The sequence below is a fragment of the Gymnodraco acuticeps genome, unplaced genomic scaffold (assembly GCF_902827175.1).
Source record: "Gymnodraco acuticeps unplaced genomic scaffold, fGymAcu1.1, whole genome shotgun sequence".
Taxonomy (NCBI): Eukaryota; Metazoa; Chordata; class Actinopteri; order Perciformes; family Bathydraconidae; genus Gymnodraco; species Gymnodraco acuticeps.
The window spans coordinates 2,432,826-2,454,367 of record NW_022989810.1 but is presented as its reverse complement, the minus strand read 5'-3'; the positions used below and the strand labels follow the sequence as shown (position 1 = coordinate 2,454,367).

At 41.2% G+C, this 21,542-nt stretch overlaps 1 protein-coding gene across 39 annotated transcripts in view; it reads left to right on the top strand.

Annotated features, from left to right (window-relative positions):
- The window catches only part of rims2a (regulating synaptic membrane exocytosis 2a), a 172,623-nt gene that overhangs the window by 115,628 nt on the left and 35,453 nt on the right, over positions 1–21,542 (top strand). For 17 of the 39 annotated variants that reach the window (XM_034229009.1, XM_034228994.1, XM_034228926.1 and 14 more), the window contains 6 exons: positions 4,277–4,415; positions 4,928–5,029; positions 8,255–8,371; positions 11,025–11,210; positions 13,060–13,166; positions 14,938–14,988. In XM_034229009.1, coding sequence (XP_034084900.1) covers positions 4,277–4,415; positions 4,928–5,029; positions 8,255–8,371; positions 11,025–11,210; positions 13,060–13,166; positions 14,938–14,988 — 702 coding nt within the window. The remainder of the gene's footprint in view (positions 1–4,276; positions 4,416–4,927; positions 5,030–8,254; positions 8,372–11,024; positions 11,211–13,059; positions 13,167–14,937; positions 14,989–21,542) is intronic. The other 22 variants (XM_034228967.1, XM_034229098.1, XM_034228959.1 and 19 more) reach the window with 12 other exon arrangements.

Genomic DNA, 21,542 nt, shown 5'->3' with positions numbered 1-21,542 from the left:
AGAAAAGGCTCTGGCTCCCATTGTACTTTTAGAGACTCTAGGAACAACCAACAACCCTGCATTCTTGGAACGCAATGCCCTAGTAGGACAGTAGGGTATAATGAGTTCTTTAAGGTAAGATGGCGCCTGCCCATTAAGGGCTTTGTAGGCGAGAAGAAGAATTTTAAATTCTATCCTGTGTTCTACAGGGAGCCAGTGTAAGGCAGCCAGAACAGGAGTAATGTGGTCCCTTTTCCTAACTCTGGTTAGTACACGAGCTGCAGCATTTTGAATCAGCTGAAGCGACTTGACTGACTTCTTAGTACACCCTGATAATAAAGAGTTACAATAATCCAGCCTTGAAGTAACAAATGCATGGACTAGTTTCTCTGCATCGTTTTGAGGCAAGATATGCCTGATTTTTGCAATGTTACGTAGATGGAAGTAGGCGGTCCTTGAAATTGATTTTATGTGGGCGTTAAAGGATAAATCCTGATCAAATATAACACCAAGATTCCTTACAGTCTCACTGGAGGCCAAATTAATGCCATCCATAGTTAGTATATCCTTAGATAATTTGTTTCGTAGATTCTTCGGGCCAAGTACAATAACTTCAGTTTTGGTCGTGTTTAACATCAAAAAGTTTAAGGTCATCCACGTTTTTAAATCCTTAAGGCAGTCTTGAATTTTATTTAGATGATTAATTTCATCAGGCTTGATTGATAAATATAGTTGAGTATCATCCGCATAACAATGAAAATGTACAGAATGATTCCTTATAATATTGCCTAACGGAATTATATATAATGTGAACAAAATAGGTCCGAGCACTGAGCCCTGTGGCACTCCATGGCTAACTTTGGTTTGCGTGGAAGATTCATCATTGACACGTACAAACTGAGAGCGTTCAGATAGATAGGACCTAAACCAGTCTAAAGCAGTTCCCTGTATGCCAACTAAGTGCTCTAGTCTTTGCAATAGGATATCATGGTCGATAGTATCAAATGCAGCACTGAGATCGAGCAAAACAAGAATAGAGACACGTCCCTTGTCAGAGGCTATTAGAATGTCATTTGTGACTTTAACCAGAGCTGTCTCTGTGCTATGATGTGTTCTAAAGCCAGACTGAAAATCTTCAAATAAATCATTGTTTTTTAAGTAATCACACAACTGTTTTGCGACCGCTTTCTCAAGAATTTTTGAGAGGAACGGAAGATTGGAAATAGGTCTATAATTGGCTAAAACCTCTGGATCGAGGTTGTGCTTTTTAAGAAGCGGTTTTATCACTGCTACTTTGAATGATTGTGGAACATAGCCTGATAATAAAGACATATTCATAATATTTAATAAATAAGTGCTAATTAATGGAAAAACTTCCTTCAACAGCTTAGTTGGAATTGGGTCTAACATGCACGTTGATGGTTTAGAAGAGAGAATCATTGAATTTAATTGTTCAAGGTTTATGGCTGAAAAGCATTCTAGTTTACTATCTAGTGTAATATTAGAACTTACGTTTCCGGGAGCTGTTGATAACACTATACTGGTCAAAGGCAAGAGGTCATTAATTTTGTTTCTAAGAGTAACAATTTTATCGTTAAAAAAGCACATAAAATCATTACTACTGAGTGCTATGGGAATAGAATGCTCAATCGAGCTGTGGCTCTCTGTCAGCCTGGCTACAGTGCTGAAAAGAAATCTTGCATTATTCTTATTCTCATCTATTAATGAAGAGTAGTAGGCTGCTCTCGCTTTACGCAGTGCTTTCTTATATTCATTGAGAGTAATATGCCAAATTAAACGAGATTCTTCAAGTTTAGTGGAACGCCATATCCTTTCAAGTTGTCTCGACTTTTGCTTTATTTTGCGGGTTTCGGCATTATGCCATGGAGCTAATCTATGTTGTTTTATTTTCTTCTTTTTCAAAGGAGCAACAGAATCTAATTTTATTCGCAGCGCATCTGTAGCACTATCAACATCATGATCAATTTGGGGTGGTGTACATTTTGTATAAGTTTCCTCCCTTACATGCAGACATGCTATCGAGTTAAGTATTGGTGGAATCTCTTCCTTAAATTTGGCTATAGCACTAACAGATAGGTTTCTGCTGCAGGAGCTTTTGACTAATGCTTTGTAGTCTCGTAACAGTACTTCAAAAGTTACTAAGAAATGGTCGGATAAAGCAGGATTATGCGGTTCGACTAATAGTTGCTCAATTTCAATACCATAAGTCAGAACAAGGTCGAGAGTGTGATTATAGCAGTGGGTTGGTTTATTTACACTCTGACAAAAACCAACAGAATCTAATATAGAGTTAAATGCAACAGTAAGGCTATTTTTATCATCGTCAACATGAATATTAAAGTCACCTACGATAATTACTTTATCTGTTTTAAGAACCAAAGTTGATAAAAACTCAGAGAATTCTGATAAGAATTCTGAATAAGGACCTGGTGCACGGTACACTGTAACAAATAAGATTGGCTGCAAAGTTTTCCAGGTCGGATGCGTAAGACTAAAAACAAGACTTTCAAAGGAGGTATAATTTAATTTTGGTTTAGTATTGATAAGTAAACTTGAGTCAAAGATTGCTGCAACTCCACCTCCTCGGCCCGTGCCTCGGGCAATATGAGTATTGATATGGCTGGGTGGAGTGGCCTCATTTATGCTGACATATTCTTCATGTCTCAACCAAGTTTCAGTGAGACAGCATATATCAATATTATAATCTGATATTAAATCATTTACCAATATTGCTTTAGATGCTAGAGATCTTATGTTTAAGAGACCACATTTAATATTCCTGTTTTGTTGCACTGTAGTAGTTGTTACATTTACTTTTATTAGGTTATTATGTATGTATATACACCATATTAGCGGTGTGAAATGCTGCAGCCATCAGCAGCAGCAGCAGCAGCACAGAGGCAGCGCTGAGATCTAGTTCTGTTCTGCTGTTCTCACCGAGGCTCCAGCAGCACGCCCACGCTGCACATCAGACCAGCTCTGCTCCGCTGTAACCAGCCAGAGAGACAAGCAGAAAGAATATTAGAAAATAACTTTCATTTCCACACATGAGATATCAACCTTGAAGGAAATGATCCTGAGATAGGCGGCAACGCATAATGAAAAGTTAGAGGATCGCTTTTACCATGTTGGCAAGTCTGTTCTCTCTCAGTTATAACCAGCCTTTTTCTTCTTTTACTTGAAAATCACAGAAATGGTGGGGACCTTGTTTGTAGTGAAGCTGTTGGTAAACTGCAGGAAGGAGATGCTTTTGCTATTGATTTAGCATGTATTATTGTTTCGCATCCCTATAAGCAGATGCAGGCCACAGAGAACTCTTTAACATTCTCATCAGCCCCTCACCATGTCAGTCACCTTCATCCTCAGTGAAGGGAATACCCCTTTGCTCAGCTCCGGTGAAACCCCCCTCTCTAAACAGGCTCCAACACATCTCCGTTTACCCCGCAGTATTTGCAATAACTCTGCTGACTGTATTTCCTTTAAATGGGGTAGAATAACAGTTGTCGGTTGCGCTTTATATGTTTCTTATTATCTGGTACATACAGTACACATGTGGATCATTCAATTTGACAAATGCAAAAAAGTCTACTCCCCAACTTCCCCAAGTGAAGGTCGTCATTTCCTTACCACTACCTCCACATTTTCCTACCTTTCCCTTCTTTTTTAACTTTTGATTTGTTCTTTAACTCATTTGAATGTGCTATGCACTCTATTGAATATCAATCAACTTTAAAAGTGCTAAGCATTGACCTTAACCGTGGCTGCTAGTAATGTCTGATTATCGGTTAATGAACTCTTTCAAATTCAACGGACCAATCAGCCCTGCAGAGAAAATTCATTATAATGTTTCTGATTTTTAAAGGCTATTTTCATGTTTAATGCACAGTGTTAACTGTGGATAGAAATTACAACTTCATTGAAACGTAGTCTTTTTAATTTTCGAATATAGACTCAGACTCAGCTAAATTAAAAGCAGTGCCTGTGCAGGTTAGCTTTTAGTGCACATTTTGTAAAGTTTAGTTGTTCCATTACGAATCGGCATCATTAGCTGTTATCATGTTTCATTATCAAATGCTCCAGATTTGGCTTCTTCACCTGCTCAAAGTGAAGAGAATTCATAAGTTGTTAATTAGCAAAGACATTTATGACTGTTGTATTTGTCTTATAATCCACCAGTGCAGTATTCTGTTGGCACTACATGTATATGTATACAGAGCCTTCTGAAAAACCTTCCCCTCCTAATTGTGTCCTGCCTTCCTCTCTCCATCCTTCACAGACTACCGGTCTAATGGCCGAGACTTCCAGAGCTCCACGTTGTCTGTCCCTGATCAGGTGATGTCGTCGAACCACTGCTCCCACTCAGCTGACATTAACCGGGCGCGGTCGCGTTCTCCCAGCGTCCCCCCCCCCTCCAGGTAACTACACTCAGTCCACTACTTAGCTGCATTTCTTGTGTGTGTTTATGTAAGATGACCAAACATATATTATATGACATTTAGGTGCTTCTATTATTTTATATAAACATTTCTATACAAAATGAATGCTTTCTTTATGAGAGATGTGTAATTTCTTCCACGAAGGATGACCAGATGTGTAAAAATCATTAACAAGTATTATTACTTAATTATTATTACTATTCATATTGGATTTAAGGTTTTTTATGACTTATATATACACTTTTTATATTTGTTAATATCGTTTATTAACAAACACATTTTGAAAGAGGATCCATTCATTTCCATTCTCAGGGATCCTTAGGGGTAAGCCATTGTACTGCTTTCCAAATGCTATAACAACCCCTTGTTATGCAGTATTTCTTGATTAACCCAAAATGCCTCACGTAAACATGAGGAGATTTTCCACCTGGCCAATAGGGGGCAGAGTGTAAAGAACACGAGGGGTGATCCAGTCTACTTCTGTCACACAGCAGAAGTCTGGACCCCGCCTTTGACCTTAGGCCTTCTCAGTACAGCTCCTCCACTAGAGTGGACCACCACAGTGTGTCTGAAGATAACTACTCTCCTGACAGGTACACACACACTCCAGCTTACACTTGTGCGCAGTAGATGCATGTGCATACGCTGGCATGCATGGAACAAATGCTGACAGGCACAAGTGGGGGCTGATGAGTAAACATGCAGGGAGGTGTGTGTGCACGAAATACGCTCGATGCCATTTGCCTTAAACTCGCTGATATTGTGTATGGGTTCTTATATTCCTGCTTTTAAAGGGACACTTGCCACAAAAATAAAAACACATATTTTCCTCTTACCTGTAGTGCTATATATCAATCTAGATTGTTACGGTGTGGGTTGCAGATATCAACGCTAGAGATGTCTTCCTTCCTACTGTTTCTCCTTGTGGTGCCAAAAATACATTGAAACCCTTTGTCCTACTGCATCACAGAGCACAAGGTAGCGTGCATATACTCAAGCAAGAGGGGTTCTTCTGAGTCACCTGAGCTACAGTAGCTAACGTTACAGCACAGCCAAGGAGGATGCCAGTTTTGATAACCTCTCACTGTACCCAGACAAGCTGCTTGTCTTCAGTAGATGCACACTGCTTCCAACAAAGTCTGTGGATTATCTTGAGTTACCGGGTCATAAAATGTAGTTCCATTCAATTGGAGATAATGCAGACATCTGTATGGCGGATATCTCCAGCACTTGGCAACATACACCAAAACAATATTGATTCCCTAAAACGTAAAAGGGAAAATATATATTTTTGAGTTTTGTGTAAACTGTCCCTTTAATGAACAACTTTGTCCATTCCATTGAAACAAATGTACCATACTATGTTACCTGATACTGATGTGTGATTACCTTTACATTAATAGTTGCTTGATCTTCTCTTCATCATGTCGACAAACAGTAATACTCCAAACGTCCAAAAGAGAAATCATATCCTACAAACTCAGCAAATAGCTTGTACCAGACCAGCATACACTTCTTTATCAGAAAGGTTGCATCCCAGTTAAGGCCTACATGAACCGCACACATGGTAAAGACTGCACTGCATAAGAATATTAATGAACAATAAGGTTGTTCCCTCTTAGATTTAGGCTAAGGAAACATTTGGAGATTGTCCTACAAATGCTGTACAACACTGTTCATTATTTGCATGTATCTCGCTATGTTTATGGAAAGGTGGTCAAGGCGAAGTGGTCAGTTATCCTCCATCAGCGCTTTCTTTCTGTGGGGGTTGGAAAATCTAGCTCCAAGAGGCCAATCATAGCCTTGGCACTGCCAGGCCGCAGCTACTTTCCCCCGTCCAATTAACTTTATTTGATATTTCTGAGGCTTGGCCTAAATCAGTGTCAGATGCAGAAAATGCACTTATCTAAATTGTCTGGGACAGTGCTCACTTGAGTGTATTTCAGCTGCTTTAATTAACAGCGTCCAGTTATTTATTGAAAACAGTAGAAAACAACACAGGAAATGAGTCATGGAGAATTTGGAAAGGCACCAGAACTCAATACAGACAAATCTCCTCTGGAATCTGTATAGCTTTTTTTCGTGAGGCAGCTATTTTATTAAAAAAGGTTTATTTTGTATTCCTGTATTATCCTACTTTTTGAAATGTTGTGTCTGTAAAAGGAAGATATCTATGTAATGTTCCTGATGTTAATCAGTCAGTAGAAGTGACACCAAGCAGGTTCAGGTGTCTCAGGACTTTCCTGTTCAGTTCTCCTCCCTGAATGCTGCTGGTGTGTTCGCTGCACTGCTTTCATCTGTGTGTGTTGTAACGCTGAGGATGACATCTTCTCACCATTCAATTTCTCAGCCTCTCTAATCTTACATGCCGGTTTTCCCCTCTTTGAAACTGTGACATCAACCCTTCCTACAAGCTTTCTTAGTATCTTTCTATCTCTCTTCCCTCGGTCTCCTCACCTCTCAGTCTGTCTACCTATGATTCTGTCTATCTTGAATCCTTTCTCTCTCTCTGTCTCTCTTTATTCCTCCCTCCTTCCCTCCTCCTCCGCTTCTTCCTCGGCGCCATCTCAGATCCATCTCTGTCTTCTCTCCTCCTTCCATGTGGTTGCAGCCATTTTCTCACCCTACCTCGAACCAGACATACTCAGCCTATTGATGATCCTCAAAAGGACCCCAGGTAGACTTTTCCTGAGCATGCATGAAGCCTTATTTCTGCACTTTTCCACCCCAACACCCTCTCAACTCCCATCTGCAATGAACATATGGCACTGACAGGATGGCATGTTTTCTATGCACTTTTAGATCCTTACTTTAATAGTGACACTAAGCCGAACTACCCAACTTGTTCGTACTCCCAACTTAATAGTGACAAAAAAGTGACTCTTACTTAGTGTCCCTTTGTGTCTGATACCAATTGAAATGCATTGGTTGCATTTTTAGACAATCAGAACAACAGAGGTGGTATGAAGAGTGTGAAATTCTGCTTAGATCTGAGATCAAACAACGATGGATGTTAAATGTGGTTATTTGAACCCAAACCATGATCTCTATTAAGCCTAACCATGAAGTTGTGTTGCTTAACCTAATCAAGTTCATCTAAAAAGCCGAAAAACCTACATCGGAAGTTCATTTTTCGAATCAAATGCTAGAGGGGTACCTACAGTAAAGGCCCATAGCTAAGAAGTTGGGAGTGAGTATGTATTGAACTAAGTTAACGAGGTTAGCATCGCACAATATGTTTTTGGATGCATTAAAGAGGCTACTTCACATGACCATTGTCAGTGCCATCGGTGTTATGTTGGGTTAAGCATTTTGAAGATGAACTATGTACATAATGTGTATTACTTTTCGGTGATACAGAAAATGGAGAAAATGATTGACCATACACTTAATCCATCCAGTGTAAGCATTGCTTATTTTCTCTTTTCATCAACTCAGTCATAAACATTCCTTTCATTTTCTCAAAATGTGTCACGTGTGATTCCTAGATGAGCAAATAGAGTGACAATTGCAATTCTGAAAATGAATAAGTGATCTATGGTTTGAAGTTTTGTCCAGCAGAGGTTGTTCATTCACAGTATAGATGTGTAGGTTAGCCTTCAGTTTATCAATACCGTGGATCTGTGGGATAAGTGTTAGTTCAGATAGAGACCAAATGGAAAAGGCTGTCATGGGAATACCTTATACCTACAGTCTATAGGGGACTGCAAAAGCTCTTGTCCAAGGTTTCTTCCTTTGCAGGTTATTGTTTTTATTTTATTTCCCCTTTTCTCTGGAGAATAAATCCATGCTGACCAGTTGTGATATTTTTCCGCCAGCCGCAACCATCGCGTGTACCCTATCTGCCGAGAGGAAGCAGTCAGGTTACTGCGTTCCACTAGGATGGCCCGCGCCCATTCAGAGGGCGCCTATTCCTCGGACTATGACTACGAGAGGTATTGACATGCACGGCTGCTGCATCTGTGCATCCGCCATGTTGTGGTCTCCTCAAATTGTCCCCCGTCCGTCTTTAATTTATCTGTGATCGTACTTGTGATGACGGAAAATGATATCCTGTCTGATATCGGTTTTGTGAAAGTGTCATCACAGCTCTGACGTTGTGTAGATGTCAAATAATAATACACAACTGCCTCTGGATGCTGAGGCTGAGCTATGTCTGTTGTCGAGGCCAGCTCTATGTATACTGGTTGTTAGGGCTGGCCAGCACATGACTGTGTCTTTGTTGATGTCCTTGTTTATCTTTGGTGTCATGTACATTATACCAACAGCAGAATGTTGCTCAGTGGTGTGTGTGAATTTTAGTGTTGTCCTTTTGTTTACATGCTGTTGGTTGCTGCTTGTTGCTCGCCATACAATGGCATCTATGATGCATTGCTCTGGGCTGCACAGTAGCTTTGTAAAGTCTCCGTTTGGCCTTTGGCTTCTTGTGTCTGGCCAAAATGGGCTGCCAGGCCGTTTTAAGCACCCACAGAAAGGCCTGCTGACACCCATCCATCCCTAGGACCCACGCCAGCGTCATGATGCACCAATAACAAGAAATAACTCACATCATCCCCTTTCCAGAGAAACACTGTAAATGACTCCACTTTTCTCTGTCTTCAATCTTTCACCCTCTGCCATCTGGCTTTCAGTCAGGAATACTGTGACGTTTGTGCCATTCCCCCCCCCCCTCCAGGAGGGAAAAAGTGATGAGTCCTCAGAAACCAGCCCGAGAGCCTGACTGACTTTATTAAAGTGTCACAAAGTTTCCCTGAGGCCCAGCTTGGTTCGAGTACAGGCTCAGCCTACAGGCTCAGCCTACAGCCTCAGCCTACAGGCTCAGCCTACAGCCTAGATAGCCATTAACAAGAGCCCTCCCTCTTCTTTTCTCTCCCCCTCTCTGCATTTGTTCTGAAACGACAGAGATAGTAGCTCACCTCCCAGTGATCCACGGAGGAATAGAGTAGATTCCCCTCCTTTCTTCATACAGATACTGTTTGCTCCTGTCTGCACCCACGCAGAGTAAAAGCAACGCTGAGAAAAGAAATGAGGGCAGAATAAAGTTACAAAAGGAAAAGAAACGGAGAGCATTAGTGGAGTCTGAGCCTGTTGGCAAGTGTCTTAGTTTAGGTGATATCCCTCCAGAACATGAGCAAATGTTTGTCATGGTTCTGTTGTTAAAGTGCATGAGCCCGCCGCTCACACACATTCAAACAGCAGCTTTTTGAAGTACACACTAATAATGTTTTGAATCCAGTGCTACGCCGAAGCGCAGTATGTGAATGTCATGGTTATATTCATCAAATTCCACCCAATGAGAAGCTTGATTACTGCATCTACTAGCATCACTGCAAATACATGAAGGTAATGAGTGTTAAAGGCTTCCTAAGGTCACTGAAGGAGGAGCCTTTGTTTTGCTTTGAGACAAAAAGGACATCTCTACTGGACAATGTTTCATACTGCAAAGGCTATAGGCACTACAAGACTGTGACATGGTAGAATTCAAAATTCAAATAGTTAAAAGGAATCAGAAGCAAACGTTTTATCCCACAATATCAGACATAAAGGTCATTATTTAGGACAAATATGTTAGTGTCTGTTAGCCTTTTTAGATGCAGCTACCAGCTGTTTGTAGAAGGCTATGCTATGCTTTAGAATACATATAGTCAAATGGTTTAGCTTAAAACCGTTACATTACAATTACAGATACACAGACATGCATGATCTTAACCTCCAAAGTTGAATATTTCCTTTTTTGTATTATTTATTTTATTTGAGAAGTGTATTGTGGTTCTATAAAAATGTTCTTTCATCTTATTTTCTCTCTGTTAAGGTTCAACAATATCCATGTACAATATCAATGATTTTGACTTGTTGAGAAACCTCGCCTGCTTTTTCCCTCCAGCTCTAAGGATTAACAACCTTCATCCTCCCTGTGCCAAAAATACCAGTTATAACTAGCCAAATGTAATGTCCAGATACAACTCACTATTCCTCACATTTCACTCTACCTTAAACAAATCCACACTCAGCCACCACGTAGAGACAGCACAAGCTCCTGCACCACCTTACACTGTATTCACCACACACGATCAACTTTGCTTTTTTCTGTTCACTAAGATTTGCCAATTCACTTAAACCACCAAATCTGTATTTTTACTTGTTTTAGTCAACTTTCTGCAAACAATATGCAAATACTATATACTGGACATTAAGGAAGACCAGTTAACAAAACCAGCTGGAGGCTTTACTAACATGATTCAAACATGATATCAATCAGATATCTGCTCATGGATGCTTTGTTAGTCCATGAGAGTGAAAATCAAGTCAACTGTAGATGCATTTCAAAACAGTGCAATCACAGTGAAATGCAAATGTATCCCTAACTGAAGCATACATGGTGTTCATTCTGATTGCCTGCCTAGGTAGATAATAGGATCTGTAGCAAAGGGGTTAAAACAAGCAAAGTAACAGGTTTGTTACTCTAACACATACAGAAGTTTTGAGGATGGAGCTAATGTCTTTGCTTCCAAACCCTGCCAAACATACGGTCCCGGCCCTGCTGGGGCCCCCACTGAGTGCCTGCCTATCTCTCAATAACCTCTGTAGGAACCACGGAGCCATGGATAGACACGAGTATCACAGCAGGTCCCGCTCTGCAGACCAGCGGCCCTCTATAGAGCGCCCCACGTCCCGCTCGCGCTCCACTGAACGCCCCCACGACTCTTCGCTCATGAGGTCCATGCCGTCCCTGCCATCTGGGAGGTCCGCCCCCCCCTCACCTGCCTTGACGAGGTGTGACCCAGATCGGAGACGCTAACCATCTTAGCACATTAGCAGACTGGAGTTTTAGTCCTACAATCATTTCCCTGAGGCACAGCCACTCTGGAGGGAGAGATAATTTAAACATTAGCTTCAAATATTGTATAGTAGACCAAAAACACACGGTTACATTATTAGACTAAAGCCAGCTGAATATGCAATACATACAATATATCATTTTTTCCCTATGTTAGTTAAGGCCATCCGTAAGAGATTGTTAAGGGGTATTTACATTTCAAATTGCAAAAGAACAAAAACATGGCCGTTTCAGATTTAGTTTGAATGTTAAAAATCGAATATCTCAAAAAGGAAAACATCTGTAGGGTATGAACTACAGGTGGGTGATTACACCAAATTGGCCTAGGGAAATTAACATTTTATATTGAATAAAGGATTGAAGCAGTGCTGAGCCTTTAATATGTGGAGGTGGGGAACATACTGTAAATACACTCCAAGTTAGTTAACCTCGCTACTAGTACAGCTACCTATCTTATCCAGATATCATCATAACAGGGTATTTAGAAAAGCTTGTTAGCCTGCTTAGACATCTGTCTACAGTCAAATCTTAAAGTAGTCATTCTCTTGTATTCGTAAGCATTGACACCTGTTTTTTCTTGTTAATATACAATCCTAGCTAACAATTCGGGTAACAGCAAAACAATCTCTGGTTTTCTCAATCCAACACTGAGTTTAAATAAATCAAAAATAATTATGTCTGCCCCCAGAGCAGCTTCACCTTTTCTAAATGCTTGCATCACTAGAACCATTTTAGAACTCCATTAGTAAGACCCTGTCCCATGAGCCCCTCCCCCAGCCTGACTAACTTTACTCCCACTGCAACATTACTTCCACCCTCCCAATACCCTGCTTACCCCTCCACCTCACCTCACCCCACCCACCTCCCCCTCACGACTACCCCTCCACCCTTTCTAGACACTTTCTGTTTTGTCCCCTGAAAGCACCGGTGCTGTATTTTCTTTACACATGTTCCAGGCACGACTATCCTGACACCGTAGACGGCGTGCTGTTTTTTTTAATTTAGTGCACACTGCTCATACGCTTGCGTGAGTATAGCAGTGATGGGCCAACATTATAGTTTGATTTCATTACTAACATCAACCGATGCCGTTTGATCCTGTGATGGCATTCTGTTTCTGTTCTTCTTTTTGTTTTGAGTTGAAAGCCTTTTGGGGACAGTCTGAACGCATGGTCGCACTGGTCTGCTGTTCCTGCATTGAACTCTTTTCTCCTTGCAGCTTGATGACTCGACTGCACATGCGATTCAAACCTGGCATCTTTCTTTTTTTTTTATTGCAGCTCAGTTACCTACTGTTGATGTATCCCTCCACTCCCATGCCATGTGCCAAACATCATTGCTGTGTGCATTGGTTTTATATTTAGAGATCCAGGACCCTCTGTAGATTTAAAGTCATCTTTACAAGTTACTGTAAATGTTAATGTGAAACAATGCCAAAACTGTTTTCATGGAGCTTTATACCCACTATTAGTTATTTAAATTCAATTACGATCTTACTACTTTGTAATAATTGCTTTTACTGATTATCTCCAGTTAAGCGTCAAAATGACATACATAAAAACAAGTAAATATAATATTACATATACATATTAGGCTTTATGCTAAATTAAAATAACTGCTTCTAATCAGTCTCCCATCATACTACTTTGATCCATTTTTTGTTTACTCCTTTACTTTGTCTCAAACTGTGATGTGGGTGCGACGCGGCTAGGCCCTGCATCCACCATCAGAACTTGTCTTAATGCTTTTCTCTCACCCCATTGTCCACCACTGTTTGTCATGTAGGGCGCATCCTCGTAGTGGATCAGTCCAGACCAGTCCCAACAGCACCCCCATGTCCAGTAGAAGAGGACGGCAACTCCCACAGCTCCCACCCACGGGGAAAGAGAGAAGTAAGTCACCTGGTTTTATTTATTTATGGATCACAGGGTTACTGTCGCTGAAGAAACGTACAGACAGGTCTATCAGCGCGATGGTGTGTCTCTGGTTAGTGCCTCATTATGATATAGATTGATACTGTTTCATTGGGGTTGAGGAGGAGGAAAGAGGAAAGATGTTGGTTTGCTGTTGGAATCTTTCATTATAGGCTATAGATCATATGTAATATGCAAGGATCCTTACCATCCATAACATCTCTACTCGGTTCCTTTTCCATTTGTCTCTCAGAAGATGGAGACGAAGGAACAGAGCCTTGTGAAGGTCTGTACCTGAATGTACGGGTTTAGTCTTTCAGTGTGGGCGTCCTGCTCCAGATGCACCTCACTCTGAAGGCCAAAACCCTGTCTGCAACGGTGGGAGGCAGTTTACTGAGCACTCCCTCTGCTGCAGCTGTGTTGTGTCCTGTGCCGTTGTGTTGCTCCATCCTGTAGTCTAGCTTTGCTTCCCTGGTTCCTTGTTTTGAGTGTATTTGTCTGGGAGTAATTGAATTTAAACTGTGATGACGGCTGTGATTACGGTTTCTGACATCTTGAAAGTGACATTTGAAGTCTTATTTGTTCCTCAGCACTCCTTTGACAAACGTTACATGTCGTAGCTTCTTGTGACATGAAACCGTGTGTGTTTGAATCAGCCAAAGAGCTTTGCAGGGGATTTGAGGGAATGCCATGGGTCAAAAACAGAGAGAGGAGAAGAAAGCGTCTGCAGTTCTGGAGAACTTGTCAATGCACTCGCAGAACTCTTTCATCACTGTCAGATTCCATGAGGGCTTCCCTGTCTCTTCTGTACAGCGGCCAACAAGCCTGTCTCTCTCTCTCTCTCTCTCTCCGTCCTCCTGACTCTCAGTCCCGCCTCTTTTCTGTATCTGTGCCAGAATCACTCTGAAGCTCTCTCTGTCTGGACCTCTCTGTCGCTTCTTCACTCTTGCCCCAATTTCCTTGTTTCTCTTTGTCAGGGACTTTATCCCTACTCTCTCCTTTCCTTCTTTGTGTTTGTATCTCTTTCCCTCTCTCTGCTCTAGCTCTCAGGACAGTGACAGTGTGTGGTGGGGGGAGGTATTGATCTGACCTTGTGCTGTAGCTCCCACAGAGCCGTATGGCACTCAGCTTATGTAACGCTAATGTCTGGTGTGTGTGTGTGTGTGTGTGTGTGTGTGTGTGTGTGTGTGTGTGTGTGTGTGTGTGTGTCCTAGCATTACTATACTTGTGGGGACCTACATCTGTTTACACAGTCACGTGTGGGGACTCGCCTCCCATATGGGGACAAAATGGAGGTCCCCATGAGGGGAATCATTAATTTTAGGGTGAAGACTTGGTTAGGGTAAGGTTAAGGGTAAGGGTTAGGGTTAGGGTTAGGCATGTGTTGGTTTTGGTTAAGGTTAGGATAAGTCTCCAGGAAATGCATGTAAGTCAATGTAATGTCCCATGAAGTGATGTATACATGGTATGTGTGTGTGTGTGTGTGTGTGTGTATGTGTGTGAGTGTGTGTGTGTCTGTGTGTGTGTGTGTGTGTGTGTGTGTGTGTGTGTGTGTGTGTGTGTGTGTGTGTGTGTGTGTGTGGCAATTGTCTGAAATGGATCCGGGTTATTGCTGCTTACAGAGAAGAGCTGTACTGTTGATAGAGCTGGTATTGTTTTGCCTTGTTGCTGTGCTTCAGAGTTGTTTCGTACCTCATACACATACCTAACTGTCTCGTTTAATATCTGTTCGTTTGTGGCATCTCCAAAGACGGAGCAGGGGAGGACTGTGTGGCACCTCAACCCCAAAACGGTGGCCCAGGTGTGTTTAAACAGCCTTTAAACCAATGTGTTTTCCTTATTATTTAAAAATGTTTTATTCGGAATGGATATGTTATAAGCTTAAGATATTTTAAGAGTCAGGAGATTGTTTTGTTTCTGGATGAGAGTAAGGTACAGCATGTGTTGAAGCGCAGTACATTCATCCACAAGCTTGAATGAACGGCCCGACTGTTGGCAGGAGCTGGAGTTCCCCACAGTTTCCACTTCCTACTTTCCCATCTGTTTATGTGGCGCGCTCCTGTCCTCTGACTGTGTGGCACGGCTGTATTACTCAACACTGCCTGACTGAGTGGATGCTAAAAACGAAGTGGTTTCTAAAAAGCCACATTTTCAAGTTGAAGTGAAACTAGTGACTAGTGATACTCTGCAGGCTAAATGCTGCTAAAGGAAGGTGTTTGGGTTGCATACAAAAATTGCACCATGCCATTAACCACACCTTGTACTACATTAATAACAAAAAAGCTCATACCATGTTTGTGTAATAGGCTATTCACTATTACATCTTTTTTTGGACAATTTGGAATACCGTAAAGAGTCATTTATTCCCAAAAATTCACATCATCTTAAGGGCAGACATAAGTACCAACAACAAAAGCACTTTTGTTTCTCATTCATGGCTTAAACCAAAAATGATCCCAGACTGAAACGTGAAAGATAAGTTGATAACCAAATCATGATGACAGGCCTCAGTGAGTACGTTTTGTGTGTGTTTCTGTGTGAATCTGTGGATGTATGTGCACTTGTGCTTGAGCACATACAGTATAAGATGCCATATTAATGTGACTTACGGCACCAGTGTAGGGTTTCAGAGCGCCACCATTTCACGAGCCTCCATCTGTCCCTCCACTAGCAGCAGACTGTGAGGAAAAACCCCAGGGCCCGCCAGTAAACGGGAGGAAAGGCAAGTCCTCTGAACAGTGTGACGGCGTGACTTTGCTGTGTCGGCTTTCTCGATCAACAATCACAACAACTCATGTGTGACATTCACTAGCATCTGTGATTCTCCACTTCTCTTGGTGGCTCTTCCCCGCTTGTTTGCTAAAGCACATTTATGTAGTCAAACTTCCCTTTTATCCATTTCAACTACTATATCCCCTGAGTGTGGTTAGTTGCTTCTGAGCTGATTTGCTGTGATGATGAGGAGTTGTATGCAGTTGAATCTGATGTTAACGTGTACAGAGTGCTGTCGCTGTGATCTCTGTGGCTCTGTCCCGCTCCGGCCATAATCTGCCCTTAACTTTGATAGATATTCATTCTGCTCAACTCCACCTCACAAAGGAAGGGCTCTCGGTCGCCATTGTGACATCGCCAATTATTTTGGATTAATTTGATTATTGGACACTGTACAATACTGCCTTAAGCAGTTTCAGTCATTCATAACTTGTGCAATTATTTAATTAATTACTACACTTATGAATTAAGGGCAGTTTTTCCAGAATTCTGTGCATTTCCCTTTTAAGCTATAGAGAGGAATTGCAGGGTCTAATTTAGAACCTCATAGACTGTTACCTCCGCTGACCAGCAGATGGAGCAAAACTCATTATCTTTGACGAGGAGCTGTCCATGATTTCAGTTCTGAACTGGCAAAGAGGTTTTTTTTCTGTTACCAATCCTTACATAGCCCTCTGTTGTAACTATAAAATATCCTTTAAAAGGTTTTATGTTCATTTTACGTTATGTTTTTTTTTTGTCCATGATTCTACAAACCTATGATAATCCAAGATCCATTAGGTTCCTGTAGCATTCAATCCAATGTGTGTGTGTGTGTATCTGAATATGCGTGCGTGTCTTGCTGTAGAAGTGACATGGGAGGACCAGCAGCGGGGGCTGAATGGCTGTCTGTCCGATGGAGGGACACAGCCACACCCCTCCCTCACTGACCCAGGTTGGTTGGTTGGTCGTGGTGTGAACTCTGACACTTTGATGGAGTATTTTCTCACAATTGATCACATGAGTCCATGAATAGTAACAGTTTTCTTCAATGTCCCTAAAACGTCTTGAGAGTTGCTTTAAATGGAATGTTAATCAAGAGGGAGATTTTTCATGCAAACAGTGTCTACTGTGGAGCAATAAATGATAATCAGTTTTCCCTTCATTCAGTAATTCATTCATGGACTCAAAGACATTTCTGAACAATATTCTACCAAAGTCATGTGTCATTGAAGAGTTTTTCTGCACTGTCCTTCACGGTTTGTGTGGACTCTTATCAGCAGCCTCACTAAAGCCGACCTGGACCATGAAGAGTAAAAGCTGGATGTTCAAATGATGGCCCAGCAGAATGATGCTGAATATGAGGTTGCCCAGGTCAGCCTCTGAGTGATGTCCTTCTGTTTTCCTGTCTTTGTGTGGATTTGCAGTGCAGCAAGCATGGAGCTGATGTTTCTGTCGACACACATTTGTAAAAGCACAGCATATTTCCGTAGTCTTGAAACAGTGGTCATACTTCATTAATAAAGTACATTTTGATAAGATGGCATGTGTTGCTAAGGTAATGACACTATTGGTTCCTTGAGGTACTGTGTTTTGCTGCATTAGTTAATGTGCTTTTTCCTATATCTGTTTTGTTACAGTTTAACAGCTTTGACCTTCCAAAAATTTTTTACTGAGAAATGTGGCTTTAAATAATGGCGCTCCGACATGGCCGTAAAGCCTTTTCCTCCTACTGACTGATACCATGAACATTCAGCTAGCGTTGTCCTTAGTTGTTCTGCCTTGTATTCTCTCAGCTCTCCCCTTCTCCTCTGTGTTTTTCTGTCTCTTATTAAAATCCGGTAACACTTTATATTAAGGTACACACATTCACCATCAACTAGTTGTTAATTACCATGCATATTAGCAGTATATTGGCTCTTTATTTGTCATTATAAAACACTTATCAATGCCTTATTCTACAAGTAATAGGCCATTAGTTGAGAGTTTTTCCTCAATAACCCTCTAATTAGTGCTTATTTATTGCAATTAAGGAAGTTGTTGTACATGAGTTTTGGTCTTAATATGCTCTGCTCAATATGGGCCTAATAAGGCAGTAGTACCGTAATTCTCCCATAATAACACTTAACAAATGTGATCTAGTCTTATGTAACAAGACATGAAACTATAAGGGTTAATTGTGTCTAAATAACAAAAAATTAAGTATTTTCTATCTAAGAATATGTGTTGGGGTATTGACAGTTCAGCTACCAAGGTGATATTGACCTGTATGTTTCATATTTGCACATTTATATTTTTGTAAAATTTGCACTGAAGGTTAGACAGGAAACCGGGTACAGGAAGTAGGAGAAAGTGAACTGAATAGAGTGCAACAGTGCTAAAACCCGGAAGTAAACTCCTTCCGGTTCCTTCGACAAAAAAGCAATGCAATTTCTCCATAGGATTTTAGAAAATAGCTGGAAATAAGGTCTGTGGTTGAGACACATTTAAGAGACGGATCACGTTTTGTTCAGTCGGATAATATCCACATGTCTACCCTACTTTTATAATTTTCTAATCGTAAATGTAATCGCCAGAAGCAAAATGCTAACGTTATGCTATAAAGGAACTACAGCAGGGTCGCTGCTTCAACTTCACGCCAACTTTTGTTAAAAATACAGATTCAAAATGGTACAAGTTGAAGCGTTTGTTTGAACAGTTTGCAGGAGGCAGGTACTTGCTTTCAAGCAGAACGCGGGGGAAAACAAACAAACTTAGCGGGAGTGTTTTCTGTAGTCCTATTCAGCCACTTGTTAACAACCATCGTTTTTCAGACACGTAAACTCTTCAAAAATCACCAGTGGGGTCACTGCTGATGTATTTAATGTCGTAGAACAAAACGTGATCTGTCTCTTCAATGTGTGTCAACCACAGACCTTATTTGGAGCTACATGTATTTTCCAAAATTCTATGGAGACATTGCATTGCTTTTTGGCGAAGGAACCGGAAGTGGTAAAAATGCTAACTGACTTCCGGGTTTTAGGACGTGTCACTGTGGCACTCTATAGCATGGCAGTAGACTACTATTAATGTTCCCTATGCAACCTGAATAGTAAAATGGTCAAGTCAGAGAAAGCAATGACTGTAAGTGTAAGCCTTACACTTACACTGTAAGGATTAGTAACATGTATTGGCCGTGTCTCAATTCAGGGGCTGCACCCTTCGGAGGCTGCATTTGTAGACCACATACGTCACTTCCGCCGAAAGAAGGCTGTCCCAATTTAAAAATAAAGACGAGACTCCTCCGAATGCGGCCCAGGAATGCAGCCTTCTTTTCTCGTATATGGTAGACCGCGAAGGATACATCAGATGTATCCTTCGCGGTCTACCATATCCCAGGGTGCAATGCGCGCAGGGAAGAGTGAGTTTTTTTCAAATGAAATGGCTTCCGGTCTCCCCAGCAGTGTGGATTTAAAAGCAGCAGCAAGCGGAGGAATCACTAATACATGTGAGTATTGGGTTTTAACTTACTTTAAATTAACTAACGTTACACACGTCAAACCCAAGGGGCATTCAAACGTACATTTTTGTTAAATAATAAGGATAAATGCGTGATGTTAGTGACGCTAACTAGCTAGCTGGACGTACTGCACTGTTGGTTCACACTTATTTTTTAATTCAATTCAGAAGTTTACTAAAGTCATACAGAGATCTTGACTCTGTTATAGATCAATTATACTTTATATTACATAAATAGACCACTGGTGTGCCCAGGCTGAGTTCCGCGGTGTCTCGCTGTCCGCCGACCCCACACCAGTGAGCCAGCTCACAGTGTCCCGCTCCTCGCAGCAACGAGCCTCGCAACGTCCCGCCGATAGTGTGTGTGTGAGGGCGTAACGGCTCCGCGGACTTAACGGAACGGCTCCGCAGATTGGTCCAAATGACGTTTCGTTACGTCACTATACCCGAAATACGTAAAGTAAAGTAAACAATGGAAAAAGAGAAATCCCCCTACGAGGCGTTCTGGGGCAGCACAGACAGGTCTTTTCTGTGTTAGAGTTTTACTCGCTACAGGGTGTACTTTGAGGGTGTGTGACTCTGCAGACCGTTTACATGCAGAAAAAGCTATATAACACACAAGGGGATGGGTAATAACCAGAAAAGCATGACATGGGACCTTTAACACTTATAGTTGCATGTCTTGTTACATAAGAATAGTCATATCATATTTGTTAAGTGTTATTATGGGAGAATTACTATTCTTGTGGTACTACTGCCTTATTAGGCCTGTGGGAGAAACCTCTGAAGCAATTGGAAACAGGACTATGAGAGACACGAGGAGAGCTGGAGCTTTGATGGCAAACACTGACGGTTTATTTGGAGTTACGGCCGGAGAATTGACAAGACAGGTGGTGTGTCACGAGTTGACACAGCGGTTGCCAAACCAATTCTGAAGAACTCTTCTGCAGCTCAATGTTTTAACTAGTTCGGAGTGTAATAATCAACATTCTTTATCAGTGAGACTAAACAATTATGGACCCTGAATCTAACTAGAGCTCTCGTCCATAGAAAATAATGTGCGCCAGGGAACCTACGTCCCTGAACAGTAAACTACCTCATGGCCCGTTGTGCTCTGTCATAGACTGGCAACAACAATGCGCCCAAGCTGCTCCTCGTTAAGAGAGATACCCAAGGCCATAGACCTATGCCACGGGAAAGAGACAGTAAAGAGAGAAAACTATGAACTGGGTCGAAGGTTGAATACCTAAGCAAATTATTCCCTAACAAGGCCCATATTGAGCAGAGCATATTAAGACCAAAACACATGTACAACAACGGCCTTACTTGCAATAAATGAGAACTAATTAGAGAGTTATTGAGGAAAAACTCTCAACTAATGGCTTATTACTTGTAGAATATGGTCATGTAGAATAAGGCATTAATAAGTGTTTTATAATGACTAATAAAGAGCCAATATACTGCTAATATGCATGTTAATGAACAACTAGTTGATGGTTAATTTGTGTACCTTAATATAAAGTGTTACCTAAAATCCTTGGTTCTCTTCTGTTTTCTTTTTCTTCCTCTTTCGTCCATATTTTCTCAACCTATAAGTATCTTGGACTCAGAATGATTGTCTTTCTAGCTTGTTGCTTAGCATTTACTGGTAGCCATGGTAGCCTTGTGTTATTTGCAAAAGTTCAACCCGAGGATCATTTCTATTTAATCGTTCTACTCGTGGACTTCTACTTTTTATTGTTCCTATATTGATAACCATTTGTAACCATTGTTTGACTCCTAATACTTTGTGATTCAGAGGCCATTGCAGTAGATATCAGATGTTATTACCATGCAGTATTAATCCACAGACCACAGGAGTCTTGTTCACACTGACTCACTCCCATCTCCTTCTCAATACATCGCTCTCTTTCCTGATGCTGCTGAAGTATCATTTTGATCTTGATTATCATTTGACTCTCTAATGAGATGATGTTAGCGTCCACAAAGAGATGAAAGATGCAGATGTCTCTCATTGTCTTTTTATTCATGTGACACTTCATTATTCACCCTAATGGAGTACTAATTGAGCTAAATGCAAATTCCGTGTAAGGGGGTATGAAAATG